Raw genomic sequence first — 19,991 nt, forward strand, 5'->3', positions numbered from 1 at the left:
GTGTTAGTTTTTGCTTTTTAACTGAAGCAAGACAATTTAAATGTCATGTTTTCTTAACAGTGGCAATTCTGACTGGGTTTCAGTGTTTTATCAGATTAATATTAGGGATGCACCAAATCCAAGATTCAGGCCAAAGTTCTGCCTTTTTCAGCAGGATTCGTCCAAAGTGCCTGGTCGAACCGAATCCAAAAAACAACGGGACTTTTCGTCACACAAACAAGTAAAAAATTCCTTAACCGTGTGCAGTGTGCTTGGTTCTCTTTCCCCCTTTTTCCATAATTTACAGATGCATATTAGGGTTTGGATTTGGTTCGGTATTCAGACAAATCTTTCACAAAGGCTTCAGCCGAATTCTAAAAGAGTGGATTTGATGCATCCCTAATCAATATTACTCAACACCAGTCTGGAATCCAGCTCCCATGGTCCATTTCATCAGTCTATATTACATATGTATCAAATCCACTATTTTGGGATTCAGCCAAATGCCGACTTTTTCGTGAAGGGTTCAGCCAAATCCTGAAGCGTTACAAAGAACCCCTCACTGTGCATGTTGAAAAAAAAAATCACAATTTCTTTGTTAATGTGACAAAGTCAAATTATTTTAAGGAATTGGATCTGCTTGGCCTTTATTAGAATTTAGCTTTAATAAACCTAGGGTTGCCACCTGTCCAGATTTCACCTGGACAGCCCGGTTTTTGGGAGGAAATCCGGACAGGACATTGCAGTGAATGGCATGGCGATCAGCCAATCACCACGTCATCAGTCCCGCCCCTGATGTCACCCACTCCCCCTCCACACGACACCCGCCCCGCCCCCCTGACAACACTGCCCCCTACACGTTTTCACCCAAAAATAAAGGTGGCAACCCTAAATAAACCACCCGCCCCAACCCCTTCTGACGTGTGTTGTCTACAGCAGAATGCAGAAATGTAAAAATACATATGTATAGAAACTTAAAAATAAATACTATGTTGAGACAAACATCTGTGTAAGTTGCATTTAATAGGAAAATGTGCCTGTTTCAACTTACATACAAATTTTACTTAAGAACAAACCTACAGACCCTATTTCTTACTTAACCTGGGGACTGCCTGTATTTTGAGTGCGTGTCAGAGGCATGTGGTCAGCTAGTATCTGGACACTAGGTTTAAGGGAGAAGGAAAGGCTACAATTAAGTAAGCTTGATCAGAAAGGTCTATATAAATGCACAAGTAAAGCCTCAAAGTCATGCTGCTCTGAGTCCTCAAAATTAACACCACATTTGTTTAATTTTTGTGTATACATAGGCTTTTGTATCAGACTTCCTTATTTCAGTTTAAACCTCCAGGACATAGGCTTGAGAATGCTCAGTTCAATCCTCTCTCCTCCTCTCTTCTCCCTTTTCCCCTCCTAGAGCTATGAGCTAGCAGGGAGAAACTCAAGCAGGAAGTTATGTCACAAGCTAATATGGCAGCTGCTATCCTAAACAAACAGAGAGAGCTATAAAACTGTTTACTCAGGTATGCTGAAGCATTCTACAGAATAAATATAGTGTTCTGGCTAACACTATTGTGGCTAATCTATTGTCAGTAAAATGGCTCATAGCTTTCCTTCTTTAAGTACACTGCTATGGAAAAAATGGGAAACTGCTATCTTAAGAATAAGTGACTACAGAACTTGTATTCGAATACTTAAATCAAATAACAGAAGACAGTTCAATTTTAATAATTACATTTTAAGTCAAGAACACTTACCCTGTAATCAGTTACTAAACCTTAAAAAAAAGAAAAAAGTTAGTTAATAAAGATACACTAGATTATAGTTCTTGTGTTCGGTTTTTAAGAGATTTCTTTAACAGATAATAAGAAAAATCATATTCGCAAAGTAAGTGACTTAATAAATGCTTTTTTTCACATTGCAGCAGAACACACACACTGACCAAAGAATGTGTGTGCTTAGAATGTTTACAATTTGATGTTATATAGCCTGGCAGGTGAAGATTCAAAATTGAAAACCTTGTTCCTTTGTAAGGAACCCTAGCCTGGAGACACAGCTCTACCTCAAAATGGCCAGTTGCTCTTGAATGGTGCAAGTATATTATCCATGTGTAGTCAAATTGCACAGTCCACCCAACTGGCCCATGAGCTGATCAGATTTGAGTACTCTCCATGTTTGGCCACCTTGTTTGCAATATGAACTAAAAATGGTAGCCAGCCCTGTAGATGCATATAAAGCTCAGTGTAAAAACAAAAATAAGATGTAGTTCTTTATTTTACTAATTTTCTCTAGATCCCCAAGCCTTTAATACTGAAGATGGAAACTACTGCCTATACCTAATATATATAGTGAGGAGTCCCTTATACACAAAGGTAATGTAGATGAGAATATGGTAGACCAAATGGAAGCCTCTGGATCATGGCAGCTTTGACCACGGCAGGGGTGCTCAGAGAGAATGACATTGTTCATGATACCCTTTCTTGCTTTCCACTTCTTCCCAGTTATATGAATGTGAAACAAGCTGCCAATGTAAGATGAGATTACTTGGAATTGCTCATGCCTTTCCAGTAGATATAAACAGAACAGTGGCTGCAAAGGTAAAAGGGCAATAGACCACCATTATCCTATAAAAACACACAATTCTTATAAAAGAATTCATATTTTACAACACTTCGTAACAGAGTCAGAAGATTGAGACAATATAAGGGTTCTGTTGTGGTTCTTTTCGATTAGATGCCAAATTATTCTACTTAATTAAATACAACTACCATTTTGTCGACTTATACACTAATCATCTTAATGTGATAGTAAGTCGAGAAGGGTTTTAGCCTTAGGATATTAATGGAATTTTAATTGATTGTTGCAACAAAGGTGTCACCACTATAATGATCCTGCTATTCTCATATACTTTCTCTGATAAAAGGATGCACCCAAGGCCTGTAATGTTTATTTATGCCACAGTAATTAAAGCTTCGCTTGTACAGATGTTTAGACCAATGAAAACTATCTTATTTTTTCTCGGCCATTAATTAATTATATGACTGTTTGCTGTACTAGAGGACTGCCTAAGTTTAGCACCCAGTTCTTGAATCCTATCATTTATTCAAATTATAAATTGGGGGTCAAAACTAGACCTTCAGTAATCGTCTCTGCTACTAAACAGGTGTGTGTAAACTAATAGCTGACACCCAGGTGGTTTCCACAGAAAAAAATTGTTTATCCAGGTACACTTGAACATGAATGGATAGTTTAACCTTGCAATTGTAGGGAAACTGATTTCCTCTAAAAGCAAAGGAATTGCGGATGGAAAGTAATGCATACTGGTTCACTGGACTTATGTATATGAGATCCCAAGCCCTGTAATGAGCAATGGAGTAGAATTATAGTAAAGAGATCCAGAAGCCCTTATTTAAGTAGTAAAGAGCCAGACACAGTAGGTTGGTCATATGGCCCTAAGTGAATATATTATATTATATTGTTACTTATAAATGATGTTTTAAATGTAAAGCAAACATCAGTGCACCTGGCAAGTTATATTATTGTTACTGGTTAATGTTCGTTAGTGACATATGGGATATATATTTGTGTATATGACAAAGCTTTCTCTCTTTGGATCTCATCTCTCCCACACTGATCACTTATAAATAGGGATAGTGAAATCGATTGGTCTGTGAGCAGCGTACAAAGAAGGATTATCTGTATGAGCAGCACAGGGATCAGAACTTTCTGTAATCCTTTAAACTGCCACTTCCACAAATTTGAAAATGGCAGAATGGTAGAATAAACCAAACCAGTGGCCAGTTAGTTATTATTTACTATGAAATAGAATACAGTGCATTGCAAAGATATGGCCTATTCTCTAATTTTACTGCATAACAAATTCCACCTTTAAATGTTGTTCTTTTAGACATTTTTCATTAAAGCAGTTAAAGTTTTTTAATGTAAAATTATTTTATGATTTAAAATAAGATTCAAAAAAGTAAATCACACCTGAGTTAGTAAGTCACAATTTGCAAATATAACGTATTTGGGGTAAGATTTGCCTCACATTGTGTAGGTTAATTAGATGGCACCTGTGCATCTGGGAGGCAATTTATGAGCATTCTGATTTAGTAGTTTAAGAGGTTTTAAATACTATGAAAAAACAAATTTTGTCTTAAACCACAATTACCAACAGGGCCGGATTTACATAGTGGGCGCCCCTAAGCCCACTACAGTTCGTTGCCCCTGTCTCCTCCCCTTTATTCGTGCAAATTTTCATCATCTGGACTGGAGCAATGGGGATTGGCGCATTGTAAATTTAAAAAATTGTATCTCCAGCGCATCCCCAGTGTTTTTGAACAAATGTGGGTGTGGTTGGGCAGCATGCCGCCCCCCTAAATTCCTGCTGCCCCAGGCCTGGGCCTAGGTGGCCTTTCCACAAATCTGGGCCTGAAAATCTGACTTAATTCAAACTTTTCGGGCAAAGTCCGAAAAAGTAGGACTTTTTCGGGAACAAGCCTGAAAAAACGGAGCGATTCTGGGGGGTTTTTTTTTATTAAAAAACGCATGATTTGTATTTTTGCTCAATTTTATTGTAAAATTTCCCCCCCCCCCATCGTGAAGAGTGATTAGTATAATCCATGATTTTTAGTGCTAAAAAATATGATGTGGAAAAGAATGAAATATTTAGTATTTAGTAAATTGGCCCCTTAGTGTAAACATAGTGCCACTGATTCTCACTTGGATAAAAATCAGGACTATGACTGGAGCATTTGTAGGGCATTTGCAATATTTTATTTAGGATCACCAGTTATCCTTGGCCTTCTGTCTTGCACCATTGTTCTGCATGTTGTTCGGACATGCATATACCAATGGATGATACCACCCATACACATGTTCACCACACACATTGGGTAAAGCAATTACTGAACTTTCTCTGAACAAATGTTAGGCTTGTCTCAATGCATTTCTCTTTGAAAAGAAAAAAAAAAAAAAAATATATATATATATATATATATATATATATATATATATATATACACACACATATACACACATATATATATATATATATATATATATATATATATATATATATATATATATATATATATATATATATATATATATATATATATATATATATATATATATTCCACCTTTTTCCCCATGAGGCAAATCATACTTTATTGGAAATCCTCAAGCATTTGATTTGATTTGAAAATTGTAATCACTTGATGCTACTGCACTATTTATACCATATTCCCTTCCTTCCTGACCCTCAAGGGAAAAAAGATCAGATTCATTTCTGCTATGATGGTTTTGAAGTTCTCAACAAATGTACTTATTAGATCCAAGCTGACAAGAGCAGTCATCAGCAAATATGTTCAACTGATCTGCATGCTCTTGTTTATTATACAAAGCAGTTGTATATCTATAAAAAAAACAATATGTTGATTTCAATATGAGTTTAACTTTACGCTATAGTTTTGACAGGGCCCATAACACAAAAAAGGTAAGGTAAAAAACTTTATACAAAATTAAAGATTTTTAGGCTAATTTACTATGAACAGGGGGAAAGTGATGTCCTTTAAAGCACAATAATAGGAGTCTGAAAATACAGCATCTCTGAGATACTGTATATATGTGTATATATATATATATATATATATATATATATATATATATATTCCCTAAAATATTCAGATACCTGTCCTAAATGTAATTTCTAAACCAAAGTTATTAGTATTAATTTGATCCTCCTATTGCTAACAGTCTCTAGTCTGCAGTGAAGGTTTTCCTCTAGATTTTGGAACATTGTTGGTAGGAATTCATTCCATTTACTGAGTCAAGTGTTGGGACTGGCACACATCTAATCTATGTTGATGTCAGGAAAATCACATACGGTACTTTTGTTTTTTTTTTTTTATAGCGTTTTAATTGCAGAAGCCCAAACACCTACCAGATTCTTGCTGGTCGTACTGAAGATAAACTGGGTCCATTTTGAAGGCACCTATTAAATCTGATCTTTTTTTCACCCTGTTATAATGAGAGAAAATTCGAGTAGATGGCACATCTACTATGCATTCAACTATATACTGCACCATGCAGTCTAGTTTATGACAATAACAAACATTTGCAAACACAATATACTACTATTAGAAAATATTCACAAAAGGCTGTAACTACACCCACGTGCCTGCAACAGTGGCAATTAGTGATGGGCGAAATTTAGAGAAAAAAAGCCCATAAAAAAAATGCACGGCTTGGAAAAAGTCACAAACACCAATTGATGCCAAAACATTTCACAAGTTTTTGCTGTTTCAAAAATCTTTTTGGGAAGTACCCAAAAAAAAGATGAACCCATCATTTGAGGCAATCGTTTACTAGCATATGTGGAAGCATTGGGCTCAAAAATTAGTTCAAACTTGCTGCATTAAAATACCAAATAAGAGTTTAGGGCTCATTTACCAACACTGGACAGTTTACATGTGGTCAGCAACCCCTATCAACCAGTGATCAGCTTTTTTTTCAGCCAGTTGCTTGTAGAACACTAAAAGCAAATATTTGATTGGTTGCCATGGGTTACTGCCCAGGTGCAATTTTGCCCAGTGATAATTAAATAGTGTCTATTCATCTTTTGCCATTGTGCCTTTTTTTTTCTTAACAATAAACAAGTTGAAAGACATGTAAGTGAACACCCGTGTCCCGCCAATGTTATGCTTAATTTTCTAGTACAACATTTTTGGTCACAATTATGCTACAGTGATAACTGGCTGCATTGTGGGTGAATAAGAATAGATTAAATACATGCATGCATCATTTCCAGTCAAACAATAAAAGATACTGTCATTAACTTGTGTGTGCTGTTTAAACAAACTGTTTAATGCTGGATTTGTTTGCAGGAAATGGGATTGTTCTGATGAGCCAGTATACAATTTCCATTATACTCTCACTGTCTCACTACAAAGGGAAGAGATGAGTGATAGCACTGGTTCCTTTGAGATGGAGGGGGCTCACGTCTATCTGGTTTATTTAACAAGTTAGTTCAGTAATAGGGTGAAGATTAACATCATCCTTCTTTCATCATAAGTGACATTTGTTAAGCCATGATGTCATGTTTGGAACTGGCTTCTTATATTACACATATAACTCAATGCTGGTTTAGGGTTAGTTCACATGAGGAGATTCGTGGAGATTTAGTCGCCTGGCGACTAAACACCTCTTCTTCTGGGTGACAATCTCCCTGAAGCGTCGCGTGTGCTTTAGCACAGGCGACTTTTCATTATAGCGGATGGGAAGACACACTGAGGCAGTTCGGGGAGATTGTCGCCCAGAAGAAGAGGCGTTTAGTCGCCAGACAACTAAATCTCCCCGAATCTCCTCATGTGTACTAACCCTTAAAGGGAGAAAAGTGCAGTTGCCCTGGGTCTCCAGCTAAATGGTAGTTCATTTGGGGAGACACATAGATAAAAGTAATATGCATACATTACAGTCATTCTATTACCCATATTTTATAATTCTTAAAACCGACTAACAGGATTTGAGATGTCCATCAAAATCTAAATATATTTATATATTCGCAAAATCTGAATTTCTAAAAATCATTATTTTTTTTCATTTAAAAGTACCTGGAGTTAAATTTTAGCCCTGTTAGCTGGGTTCCCCTCTTTTTTAACTCCAGCCATGATATTCGTTTGATAAGACACAGAATTCTGAAACTTTTGCCTATTCTTGACTTACCAGAAAGCAGAGCAGTCAAAGTTAACCAGGAGCCACTTGTGTGGATTGAAATTGAATGAATCTGCAAACTAAAAAAAATAAATGAAAAGAAAGAAAGCATTATATTATGTTATTTAATGAAAGCAAATTCTTACTGCTGGCCATGGCCAAATCTAGACTGCCTGCTGGAAGGCCTATACAGATATGGGATTAGTTATCCTGAAACCCATTATCCAGAAAGCTCTATACTAATAAAACAGTACCTTGTAATTGATTCCAACTTTAAACCTTATTGGATACAAAACAATTTTATTGGGTTTAACTAATGTTTAAATTATTACATGTAGACCATGCAATGACCTTCCAGCTTATCAATTAAGCTCAGAAGAGTAATCTTAACTTTTAATAGTCATTATTAATAAAAGGTATATGGGTATACACGCAGTCAAAAACAGAAAACAAACAGCATACTCCTCCTTATACCTGGAAGCAGTGTGGGGCCGTGTCCCTAAAATACATATAGTTAAAACGCCCCAAGCATGAGGTGGATCGGAGGAGGTGAGCATTTACTGCTGGATAATGAAATATAGTACGCATCTACTCAGTGCAACCGCTAGAAGGTCTTTCCCAGGCACCCTCCCTTCCAATCAATTCCCCATCAAAAATTCTGCCTATCTATGTGGGGAATGAGTGGGAGCTAATCCCCCCTTCCACCTATGACGCCCACACTTTAAATTATTATTAGCAGATTTAACGCTAATTCAGAAAACCCTAGGTCCAGAGTATTCTGAATAACAGGTCTCATACCTGTACAGTTATGACTGGTGAAACCAATACATCAAGTTATGTCACCACCAGAAAATGTGCTATAGGCCTTAAAGGGGTGGTTCACCTTTGAGTAAATTTTCAGTATGCTATAGATTGGCCAAATCTAAGCAACTTTTAAATTGGTCTTCATTATTAAATTTTTTTAGTTTCTGAATTATTTGCCTTCTTATTCTGACTCTTTCCAGCTTTTAAATGGGGGTCATTGGCCCCATCTAAAAACAAATGCTCTGTATGGCTACACATGTATTGTTATTGCTAAATTTTATTACTCATCTTTCTATTCAGGACTCTCCAATTTATATTTCAGTATCTTATTCAAATCAATGCATGGTTGCTAGGATAATTTGGACCCTAGCAACCAGGTGAAATTGCAAAATGGAGAGCTGCTGAATAAAAAGATAAATTACTTAAAAACCACAAATAATAAAAATTAAACCCAATTGCACAACCATTAAAGGAGAATTCAACCCTTTGCCAAGAAAAACCCTAACCCCCCATCCCATGTAGACCACCCTCCCTCCTTCCCCCCAGCCTAGCTGCCCTTGGGGAAATGCCCCTAACTTTATACTTACCCTTCGGCACAGATTCAGACATTGGAGTTCACCGCAGCCATCTTCGGGGTCTTCGCCCGGCGCTTCAGCAATTTCCGTCCATTTCGGCACATGCCCAGTCGTCGCAGACTGGTAAATTGCAATGTGCCGCTTCGCTAGTCTCCATCTCAGATTACCGAAGACCCGGAAGATGGCTGTGGTGAACTACGATGCCTGAATTTGCAGGGAGGGGTAAGTAAAACGTTAAGGGCATTTCCCCAGGGGGCAGCTAGGCTGGGGAGGGAGGAGGGAGAGGGTCTACATGGGGTGGGGGTAGGGTTTTTTGGTAAAGGGTTGAATTCTCCTTTAAGGCAATGTTTTCATATTGCCTTGTTGCTGCACATTTCCAAAGTATAATATAAGCAGTATATGAAAGCTAAAGAAAAGGGGGAGTGCAAAAATCATTTGTCATGATGAACAAAGACCATTCGGGTCAGCTATAACTTTATTATATTATTACATGTCAGAAAAAGGGATAATGGAGGTTCTTATAGCCCTGGGCACGTAACATATGCATTACATAATCAATGGAGCTCAATACACTTATCTATAAGAAGTTGACAACACTTTGCACCTTTTTCGGATATAGTGGCACCTTTTTTAATGCCCCTGTGTATGTTTCTGGAAAAAAAATGTAATTCTTTAGCCTGCTTGTTTTTTAGAAAGAACTCTTAGTTTTTGGTTTCTAGTTAATATATTACTTCTTGGATCCAACAGGTGTATTTCTAGTACAAAAGCCCCCAATCCACTGTGAATGGTGAATGAGTTTCATTGGGGCAGTATGTTCTTGAACGGAACTACATGTTAAAGTAAACAGGAAATAATAAAACTGCCGTACATGCTTGTCAGCTGCCTATTGAATTGTTCAGCTAACAGATGCTGTGAGGCTAAAAGCAGCTCTCATTCATTTCCTTCTAAAGGCAATACAATTAATTAAAAGGGAAAATGGACAGGAAATTACAAGAGGCTGAATTCTGTATTGCCTCCCTCTCCTTTCATCAGATTAGTGGTTATGAATTTCAACCTACCAAGTTATCAGTGATTGACAGCCACTGCCATCGTCCTTTTTTTATTAATGTGAGTCATTTCTAACTGCCAGGAAATGAAAGCCCTGCTATACCAAGTACATAGATATCTATATATCAGTTTCTCAGGTTGTGATGTAATTCTCTACCTTAGTGCCAGATAGTAAATGTGTAAACAAATATGATGTGAAATTATCCATGGATGGTAAAAGTCATCCTTAATTCATCATGTAAACTAAACCTCTAATCAAAATCAAGTCCATAATATGAATTACTGTCACAGGGCATTACTTTAATAATAAATATAGTGTCATACATACTTCAAGAGAATCATATTTCGGAATCTAAAATACTTTTTGACAGATGGAACGATCTTGGGGAAATATAAAGCCTGAAAATACTGCATATTTCCATGAGGTGATTTTGGAATGGGTAAGCAATGTACAAAGATTCCTTAGGCATATTATTTCTAAGGGCAAGGCTAGCTCTGTAGCCCCCTCTAATTAGGTAGCCCCTTTTACAATGAAAGAAGTTTTTAAGCTGCAAAGCCCAGCATGCACGCTCACATGTGCAAGTGTTGGGCTCTGCCATGGAACTGGTTAACGTGGCCTATATTCTCTAATGTAACAGTTGCTTTCAGTATTTGAGATAGAAGGGAAAAAAACATATGCATTTACCTCCACTCCTTCCATGAGATATCTGAATTCTGGGCAGATAAAGGCACTACCAGCATAAGCCGCATCAATATGCATCCATATATTTTCAGCATTACCTGTCGGAACAGGAACATTTTTAATTATCCATTTATTAAAGAGTGCTAAAATTTGGCATAAGAATTGTAGAAATGTAGATATGATTGCCAACCATGCTATCCCCACTTTACTAAACAGAGATCATCATACTATACAGAAATCCAAGATACAGTAGTAGTAGTAGTAGTATCAACTGTGAACCAAAAATATATAATATGACTTTAAGGGGCAGATTTACTAAACTCGAGGGAATAATTCGAATTAAAAAAAAAAATCTAATTTCGAAGTATTTTTTTGGGTACTTCGACCATCAAATGGGTCAAATTCGGTCAAATTTGATCGAATAATTAGAACGATTCGAAGTAAAAATCGTTCGACCATTTCGATAGTCGAAGTACTGTCTCTTTAAAAAATACTTCGACTTCATACTTCACCACTTTAAACCTATTGAGGTTCAATTTAGCCTATGGGGACCTTCCCCAGCAAGTTTTTTGTGGTCGAATAAAAATCCTTTGATCGATCGCTTAAAATCATTGGAATCGTTAGTTTCGAACGATTTTATCGATCGAACGAACGATTTTTTTTCGATCATTCGATCAAAGTATTTGCGATAAATCCTTCGAATTCGATACTTCAAAGGTCGAATTCGAGGGTTTATTAACACTCGAAATTCGACCCTTGATAAATCTGCCCCTAAGGGTGCAGATATGGTACAGTTGATAACACATAGGGGCAGATTTATCATGGGTCGAATGTCGAATTTGAAGGATTTAACACAAATACTTTGATCGAACAATCGAATAAAAATCGTTTGATCGAACAATTTTAAGAGCTTAGTAAATCTGCCCCTTATTACTGAGCCAAATCCAAATCCTGAAAAACGTGTTAGGTTTCAGCCGAATGCTGCATTTGGTGCATCGCTAGTTTTTACGAAATTGACACATTTAAAAATGTGTATTAAACACTTGCTATTGAAAGCAGTATTTACTTAACTCCAGGTTGTTACTTTTTAAACATTGTTGCAAAAGTCATAGTTCCCCAGCAAAGACAGGTCTGTTAATCAGCTGCCTTGTCTTACATTATTCAACAGTCTGAGCCTACCAGGCAAATAAAGTGACAGACAGAACTGCTTTCAATAGCATTACATTAAAAAAATTTGTAATGAATGTATATTGCAAAGTTGCTTAGAATAATGTTTTATTTAAGTAGCCAATAATAACCAAGCTTGCCACTACAACTCCTTTGAAGTACTTTTATGTTCCTGCACCATAACTTGATCTCTGCCATCAATAGAGACGGAAATCTTTTGAGACAACAAAGTTCTAAACACATTGGAGAAATTTTTTTCCTTAACAGTTTCCCAGGTTTATCAGGCATTTAACTTGAGTTTACAGTATTTAAAAACTCACAGACAGGTCCCAGTTCCATTAGGTTATCAAATGCGCAGGAATTCGTTGTCCCAAGAGTGGCACAGAACTATGGAAAAATAGATGAAAAACTTATAGTTATAGTTTATCTTAAGATACTGCCAACAAACTATGCATGTTGAATCATATTTATTGCCATAGAAATATTAATGGGACAAATTTACACATAAAAACCCAACAGTAAATAAAAACTATTATGATCCATTAATTTTTCGGAAAGCAGACATTTATAGAGCATATCAACAATTGATTTTTACATGACAGGAAAAGGATAAAGAGATCTTTAGTCTGAGATGTCAAGTTTTAATTCCTAAAGAAAATGCAGCACTTTAATAGGGAAGACTTTTAACACCAAGGGCTACAGAACTAAAACAGTTTTAAAAAGAAATAATAAGTATGTATTTAATATAAGGCCATATTTACTAAGAAAAACTGCCCAAATGTATCATATATGGACCATTCTCGGGTGAAAAATATGAAACAATGATTAGTCCTAGAATTTCTATGTAGCATTGAAAAGTCCAAAAAAATTATAATGATTAAATCAAAATAATGAAATAAATTCGGATTTTAGTCAATAACCCCCTAAAAGTATTGATGTTTCTTGTATGTCTATGCTTCATTTTAAAAGGGGAACTATTGCAAAATGAAAATTTTATATAAGCTTCATCATACTGATCATACTTCATCATACTTTTGCCTGGAAGATGTATTAGAGCTCACTCTATTAAAATCACCAGAAATCCTGTCTCTCTACATGCAGAATTTGTGAAAAATGCAGTTATTTTGTTAGATTTTGTTTGTACTGGAATCAGTTATTTGAGTGAGCTCTAATACATGTTCTAGGCAAAAGAAGCCCCCTTTAAGATATATTGGATCTAACTGTCAATGAATATCTGACACCCAACTGCTGAATGAAGACATAATCAAGAGAAACAGATGCTGAGAGAGGAATAGTGAACATTAACTTCATTATTTTAGAAAAACTACAGAATTTTTAATCAAATAAGCTGGCCATAGATGTTGAGATTTTTAAAAGATCAGATCCTGATCGTGAGACCACGATCTTCTCAGAATGATCGTACGATCGTACGAATTTACTAAATTTAACTAAAAAGACCAATTTGCCAGGAAACCAAAGGGGAGCTGCCTGCTTGGCCCTGCAAACATAGATAGATTGCCCTGGGACCGACAAAGATTTTTTGACCTGGCCGATCAATTTCCTGCCAGATGTCGGCCGAAAAATCGTAAGAAGTACGATCGTTCAAATACGTTCGTTCGAATACGATCGTTCGAATACCATCGTTCGAACAATTTCGAAGGATTGGTCGGGCTTCCCTAAAATCGGTCATTCGGCAAGAAGAATCGTCGCGTCTATGGGGAGCTTTAGGAGCATATTTTATCATGCTGTATTAAAAACATTAGGATAATTCACCACACAACAAAATTACGTACATTTTTTTACGCGGTTTGACTTAGAGTGACCATCGGAAACAATGTAAAATAACATCTGCAAATCTGGTGTTTTTCATGGCACAAAATTACTCACACCTTGATAAATTCACCATTTATTTATTTTGCGCTGCTTTTTACACCATTTTTTCAGTGAATTTAGTTTTACACAGCATATAAAGTGTCTGCTGAAAAGCTATAATGTTAGAAACCATTATGGATGTGAGTTCTCACCAAGTCTAAGGTCCAAAATGCTACCAAGAATAAAATTAAAACAAAAAAGGTAATGAAGTACCGGGCCGGTGCTCCTACCAGCAGAAAACTGCACCGGCCCGGGGTTATTCCAGTGAGCACACGGAATGCTTCTCTTCCGGCTTCTTCTGTCTTCTCGAGGCTGCGCATGCGCATAAGGGCTCTTACAGACGAGCGTTTTTACCTGCGCTCCCCTGCGTTCCGTTTTTCTGCGTTCAGCCGCAGGGGAGCGCAGGAATAGACGCATTACATTTTTTCCAATGGGGCTGTACTCACACAGGCACGTGTAGGCGCAACATGCTGCATTTTTCCTGTGTTCGGCGCCTACACGCAGGCCCAGACTGGCAATCTGTGGGTTCTGGCAAATGCCAGAGGGGCTGCTATAAGGTCCCATAGAAAGTCAGTATTTAGTGGGCTGGTGAGGGCTGTTTGTGCCTCTGTGTGGGCTGATTGGGCCTCTGTGTACCTGAAATGCCAGGGCCTATTTTAATTCTCAGTCCGGACCTGCCTACACGTGCCTGTGTGAGTACAGCCCCATTGGAAAAAATGTAATGTGTCTATTCCTGCGCTCCCCTGTAGCTGAACGCAGAAAAACGGAGCGCAGGGGAGCGCAGGTAAAAACGCTCGTCTGTAAGAGCCCTTAGAGTGAAAAGCCGAACTTTAACTAAAAATTCGGCTTTTCTACCAGAAGCCGGAAGAGGAGCACTATGTAGTGCTCGCTGGAATAACCCCGGGCCAGTGCAGTGTTCTGCTGATAGGAGCACCAGCCTGGGGTTTCAGGTAAGTAAATACACCTCCAAGTGATTAACGACTTTCCTTCTCCTTTAAAGGGCAAAAAAGGACATCCACTTAAAAAGTACAATTAATAATAAATAATAAAATAAAAAATCTCCTAAAAACATGTATGCTTTTTAATTGACTCATTATTGAATGGTTGCAAATGAGAGTTATGAACTCCTCTTTTTGCCAGAAGTGAGGATGCTTTAATTTAAAGTTATTACAGAAGTTTCAGACACATAGCTCTGAGTTTCAGCTGACCTAGTTTAAACTTACTACGTATCACTGATTAATATCCTATGTATCTCACTGCTTTTTCTACCAGACCTTGAACAAAGATTTGATCAAGTTGGGTTGAGTACACACAGTCAGCGGGGAGCACTGGGTCATTGATGTAACACCTGTATTACCAAATATTTATTAATGTCAATCAGGTGTGAGCACTGCACAGATACCAATTAAGGAAATGGTCAGCAGCACCAGAGATTTATGTGAATCCACCGATCCACAGAGTATACAAAAAATGTTCCTGAGTCTGGTGCGCTTGTTCGATATAGAATCTTAATGTCTAAATAAAGATAGAAATTCTATATAGTGTATTACAGTTTTTCCCGACAGGTAAGTAGGTTATTTTATTGTTTCATTCCATAAAAAATATACATTGCCGGGTACAAATGAATCAAGTATTTTATATATAAACATCTCAAAAACTGAAATAAAAACAATACCATTAACTACAAAAGGGCTCAGAATGAGCCCTTTTGTAGTGAGAGTAAATGTTAGACATGCACAGGGGTTTATGTCCCTATTAATATGATTTGTAGAAAATAGTTATTCCAAATGTATAAACAAAATCAGGTTCTATAGACATAGACATTTATTTTAAGCATTTGATAATACATGTAAAGTTACACTTACAAAAATTGGAATGAGGCCTTCTGCTTTATCTTCTTCTAAAGCTTTTTTAAGAGCCTGACCACGAGCTACAAATTTTTCATCTGATGGTATCTTCTTCATCCGTACTCCACTGATCAGTCCAGCCCTCTCCACTGATGAGTGTGCCTGAAATCACATGACTTTATTAAATACATGAGAGAGAGAGAGAGAGAGAGAGAGAGAGAGAGAGAGAGATTTAAGAACTGTGTGGAAAGAATGAAGCAGTGTGGAGAGCTGCTGATTTCAAAAAAGAAAAAAAAGTTATAGTCACTCTGTGGAGTTACATTTTGATTTTAGCTGTGAATTCCAGAAGAGGACAAGTTCTAGAGAGGTCAATACCCTGTGTTTTAGTTAGAGCCCAAAGTGTCACAAGGGTTTTGTTTTGTGTAGGCACATAAATTGTTACTGAGCCTGGTACGTAATACAATTAAGTGAATTTTGTTCAAGCGAAAGAACAGTCTGTCCAATCTGCTCCTACTTGCAGTATGTTTAATAAATTGGTTTCATATATCTCTATTAGCTTTTTGTTTATGGTGCTTATATATTAAGTAAATCTTTACTAAAGTTGTGCAACCGATATCAGTCAGCTTGTCTACTGCCATGCACGCACCGAATATCATAAGAAAATTATTTCGTACAAAATAATATTGGTGCGTGTATGGCTACCTTAATGCTATGAGTCACAGACAAAACAGGCTGTTTCTTTTAACCTGCAAAGCAATACTGTTGTTTACAGGCAGGGAAAATGTGAATTTGCAAAACCAAGTAAGAAATCATATTTCTAAAATGTAATTATTAAGCATCCTTTATCGATGAATAAGCATGTTCGTATTAAAGGCATTTCTCCTTTAAAGAAAATATAGGAAACTTCTGCAGAAGGAGTGTTAATTTGTTATTATAGGTTTCAATATTCAATTCCTGTAAGAAAAATATAACATCTTGCTGTTTTCAGTGCTCTCCAGGCCCGGACTGGCAATCTGTGGGTTCTGGCAAATGCCAGAGGGGCTGCTATAAGGTGCCATAGTAAGTCAGTAGTTAGTGGGCTGGTGGGGGCTGCTTGGGCCTCTTTGTGGGCTGATTGGGCCTCTGTGCACCTGAAATGGCAGGGCCTATTTTAATTCTCAGTCCGGACCTGGTGCTCTCCCTCCCCAAACAAAATTGCACCAGATGTGGAAGAAGATATTCTGTTACAGCAAGTTAGGTGGGGCAGAGCTGGGCAGCTGAGAAGATGTAGTGATGAATGTGCCCAGCCTAAATCCCCTTAGGAGACAGTGCTTTTATTTAGGAGCAATAGAGAAATGAGGAGCACAAATGAATAAGAGGAGGCTCAACGGGTATTAAGTGTGGACTCTTTTATTGATCTCCTTTTAATTAAAGCTGTCCCTTACATAGAAACCACTTGGCAAGAACCAAATTAACATGGCTCTGGATGCACTGGCAAAGGAGAACCCAGGGAGGGGGTCAGAACATTGCACCTGGGATTATAATAAGGTGGTTTACTTCTGTAAATATATTTCATACCAATAGGATAAAGTGGATTTTTTGTCTTGTGTAATTTTTAGTCTTATGAAAACAAAAGCATACTAAAGCTGAAAAAATGGTAAATCTTTTATCATGGGAATTCTGGTTAGGCACAGATATCAATGATTATTTAACTTCCTTTCTGAGAAGCAGCAATTGTAAACTAATGGGCTTGCAACACAAAATAAGCAAGTGATGCACTTGATGTGATTGGAATAACCAATACATGCAAAAAGATTTTCTTTGAAACAAAAGTCCTGCTTATTGTATTATTATTATTATTAACATGTATTTATATAGCGCCAACATATTGCGTAGCACTGTAAAGTAACTGTGATTATACAACTACATCACATGAATTACATACATAGAATATATGGAGTAACAAACATCACAATCAATACAGGTACAAAGAGGTGAGGAAGGCCCTATGCATAGGCATACAGTCTAAAGGGAAGGGAGTAATACACAAGGTGTGGGAGTGGGCAAGATCGAAGTAAGTGGGTGAGAAATGTGGTGTTGTATGTGGTGTTGCATTTGGTAGTTAAGCAGAGTGAGGGTAGGCTTCTCGAAAGAAGTGCGTTTTCAGAGATTTTTTGAAAGCAGAAAGGTTGGGAGAAAGTCGGACAGATCGTGGGAGAGCGTTCCAGAGGAGGGGTGCAGCCCTTCCAAAGTCTTGAATGCGAGCATGTGAGGAGGTAATGAGAGAAGAGTTGAGTAGCAGGTCAGTAGAGGAGCGTAGTAAGCGAGTGGGTGAGTATATAGAGATGAGTTCAGAGATGTAGGGTGGAGCAGAGTTGTGAAGTGCTTTGAAAGTCAGTGTCATTAATTTGAATTTGATTCTGAAAGGTAACGGAAGCCAGTGCAGGGATTGACAGAATGGCGAGGCAGAGGATGAGCGGTTGCTGAGGTGTATGAGCCTCGCAGCAGTGTTCATTATGGACTGGAGAGGTGACAGTCTCTGGAGGGGGAGGCCAATTAAAAGAGAGTTACAGTAGTCTAGACGCGATATGATGAGAGAGTGAATAAGAATTTTGGCAGCGTCTTGGGTGATAAATGATCGTATTTTGGATATGTTCCTTAGGTGGAAGTGACATGATTTAATAAGTGACTGGATATGAGGAGTGAATGACAGGGCAGAATCTAGGATAACCCCAAGGCACCGGGCCTGGGGAGAGGGGATGATAGTGGAATTGTTAACTATGATGGATACTTCGGGGATGCTACTGGTGTTTCTTGGAGGAAAGAGAACCATTTCAGTTTTAGAGAGGTTTAATTTAAGGTAGCGTTGCGACATCCAGGTAGAGATAGCGGACAGGCAGGAGGAGACGCGAGTTAGGAGTTCTGGGTTGAGATCAGGAGATGAGAGATAGATCTGAGTATCGTCAGCATAGAGGTGGTAGTGGAAACCATACGAATTTATTAATTTGCCAAGGGAGGAAGTATAGAGGGAGAATAGTAATGGTCCCAGGACAGAGCCTTGAGGAACTCCAACAGAAAGAGGTAGGGGAGAAGATGATACTCCATTGTAGGAGACACTGAAGGAACGATTGGTGATGTAAGAAGAGAACCAGGACAGGGCTGTGTCACGAAGGCCAAGCGACTGGAGGGACTGGAGGAGGAGAGGGTGATCTACAGTGTCAAATGTGGCTGAGAGGTCAAGCAGTATTAGTAGTGAGAAATGATTGTTGGCTTTAGCGGTTAAAAGGTCATTAGTTAGTCGAGTCAGGGCAGTTTCCGTGGAGTGTTGTGGCTTAAAACCAGATTGTAGGGGGTCCAGCAGGTTATTGTCAGAGAGGAATGAGGTAAGTCGGTTGTAGACTAGGCGCTCAAGTAGTTTAGAGATGAAAGGTAGCAGAGAGATAGGTCGGAGGTTGTCAAGATTGGAGGGATCAAGAGAGGGTTTTTTCAGAATGGGGGTGACAAGAGCATGTTTTAGTTGAGAAGGAAACAGTCCAGTTGAGAGCGAAAGATTAAATAGGTGAGTTAAGGCTTTGATTAGACAAGGATTGGTATTGCGGAGAAGTTTCGAGGGAATTGGATCAAGCGGGCAGGTGGTAAGGTGAGAAGAGGCCAGAAGCTTTGAGACTTCCTCATCAGTGACAGGGGTGAAGGAGCACAGGAGAGACTGGGCAGTGTGGAGGGAGGGTGGTGGAAGTCTAGGGGGGTTGAGTAGTGTAATGTCCCTTCTGATAGTGTCAATTTTGTTTTTGAAGTGCTCAGCAATATCTTGAGCAGAGACAGATGTGCATGGAGGGGGTGGAGAAGGGGAAAGGAGAGTGTTAAAGGTGGAGAAAAGTTGTGCTGCTTTTTTAGAAAGGGAGTTAATGAGTGAAGTAAAGTATGTTTGTTTGGCTTTGAAGAGGCTGGTGCTAAAGGAGCGCAGGGCGGATTTGTAGCTCCAAAAGTCTGATTCTGAACGGGATTTGCGCCAGCGACGCTCAAGTGCACGTGAGTGTCTTTGGAGCGCTTTTGTATGAGCAGTATGCCAAGGTTGAAGTGGTTTGGGTCGAGAACGTTTAGTTTTTATAGGAGCAAGCTCATTTAGGGCAGTGGTGAGAGTACTATAGTAGACAGAGGTAGCCACATTAGGACATGAGATGGCTGAGATATTAGAGTGAAGAGAGTCAAAGGAAGAAGAGAGATGTGACACGTCTACAGCTTGCAAGTCACGGTAAGTACGTGTTTGGGGAATAGCAGGGGGTGAGGAGGGAGTTAGTGAGAGTTGAAATGTGAGCATATTGTGATCAG

At 38.2% G+C, this 19,991-nt stretch overlaps 1 protein-coding gene across 5 annotated transcripts in view; it reads right to left on the reverse strand.

The window, feature by feature from the left end:
• Positions 1-19,991, reverse strand: part of ddc.L (dopa decarboxylase L homeolog) — a 48,810-nt gene that overhangs the window by 5,315 nt on the left and 23,504 nt on the right. For all 5 annotated transcript variants that reach the window (XM_018266142.2, XM_018266141.2, XM_041565195.1 and 2 more), the window contains 6 exon segments: positions 15,702-15,845; positions 12,285-12,351; positions 10,801-10,895; positions 7,702-7,769; positions 5,921-5,997; positions 1,734-1,753 (listed from right to left, as the gene is read on the reverse strand). In XM_018266142.2, the coding sequence (XP_018121631.1) occupies positions 1,734-1,753; positions 5,921-5,997; positions 7,702-7,769; positions 10,801-10,895; positions 12,285-12,351; positions 15,702-15,845 (471 nt within the window).

Source organism: Xenopus laevis, chromosome 6L (genome assembly GCF_017654675.1).
Source record: "Xenopus laevis strain J_2021 chromosome 6L, Xenopus_laevis_v10.1, whole genome shotgun sequence".
NCBI lineage: Eukaryota > Metazoa > Chordata > Amphibia > Anura > Pipidae > Xenopus > Xenopus laevis.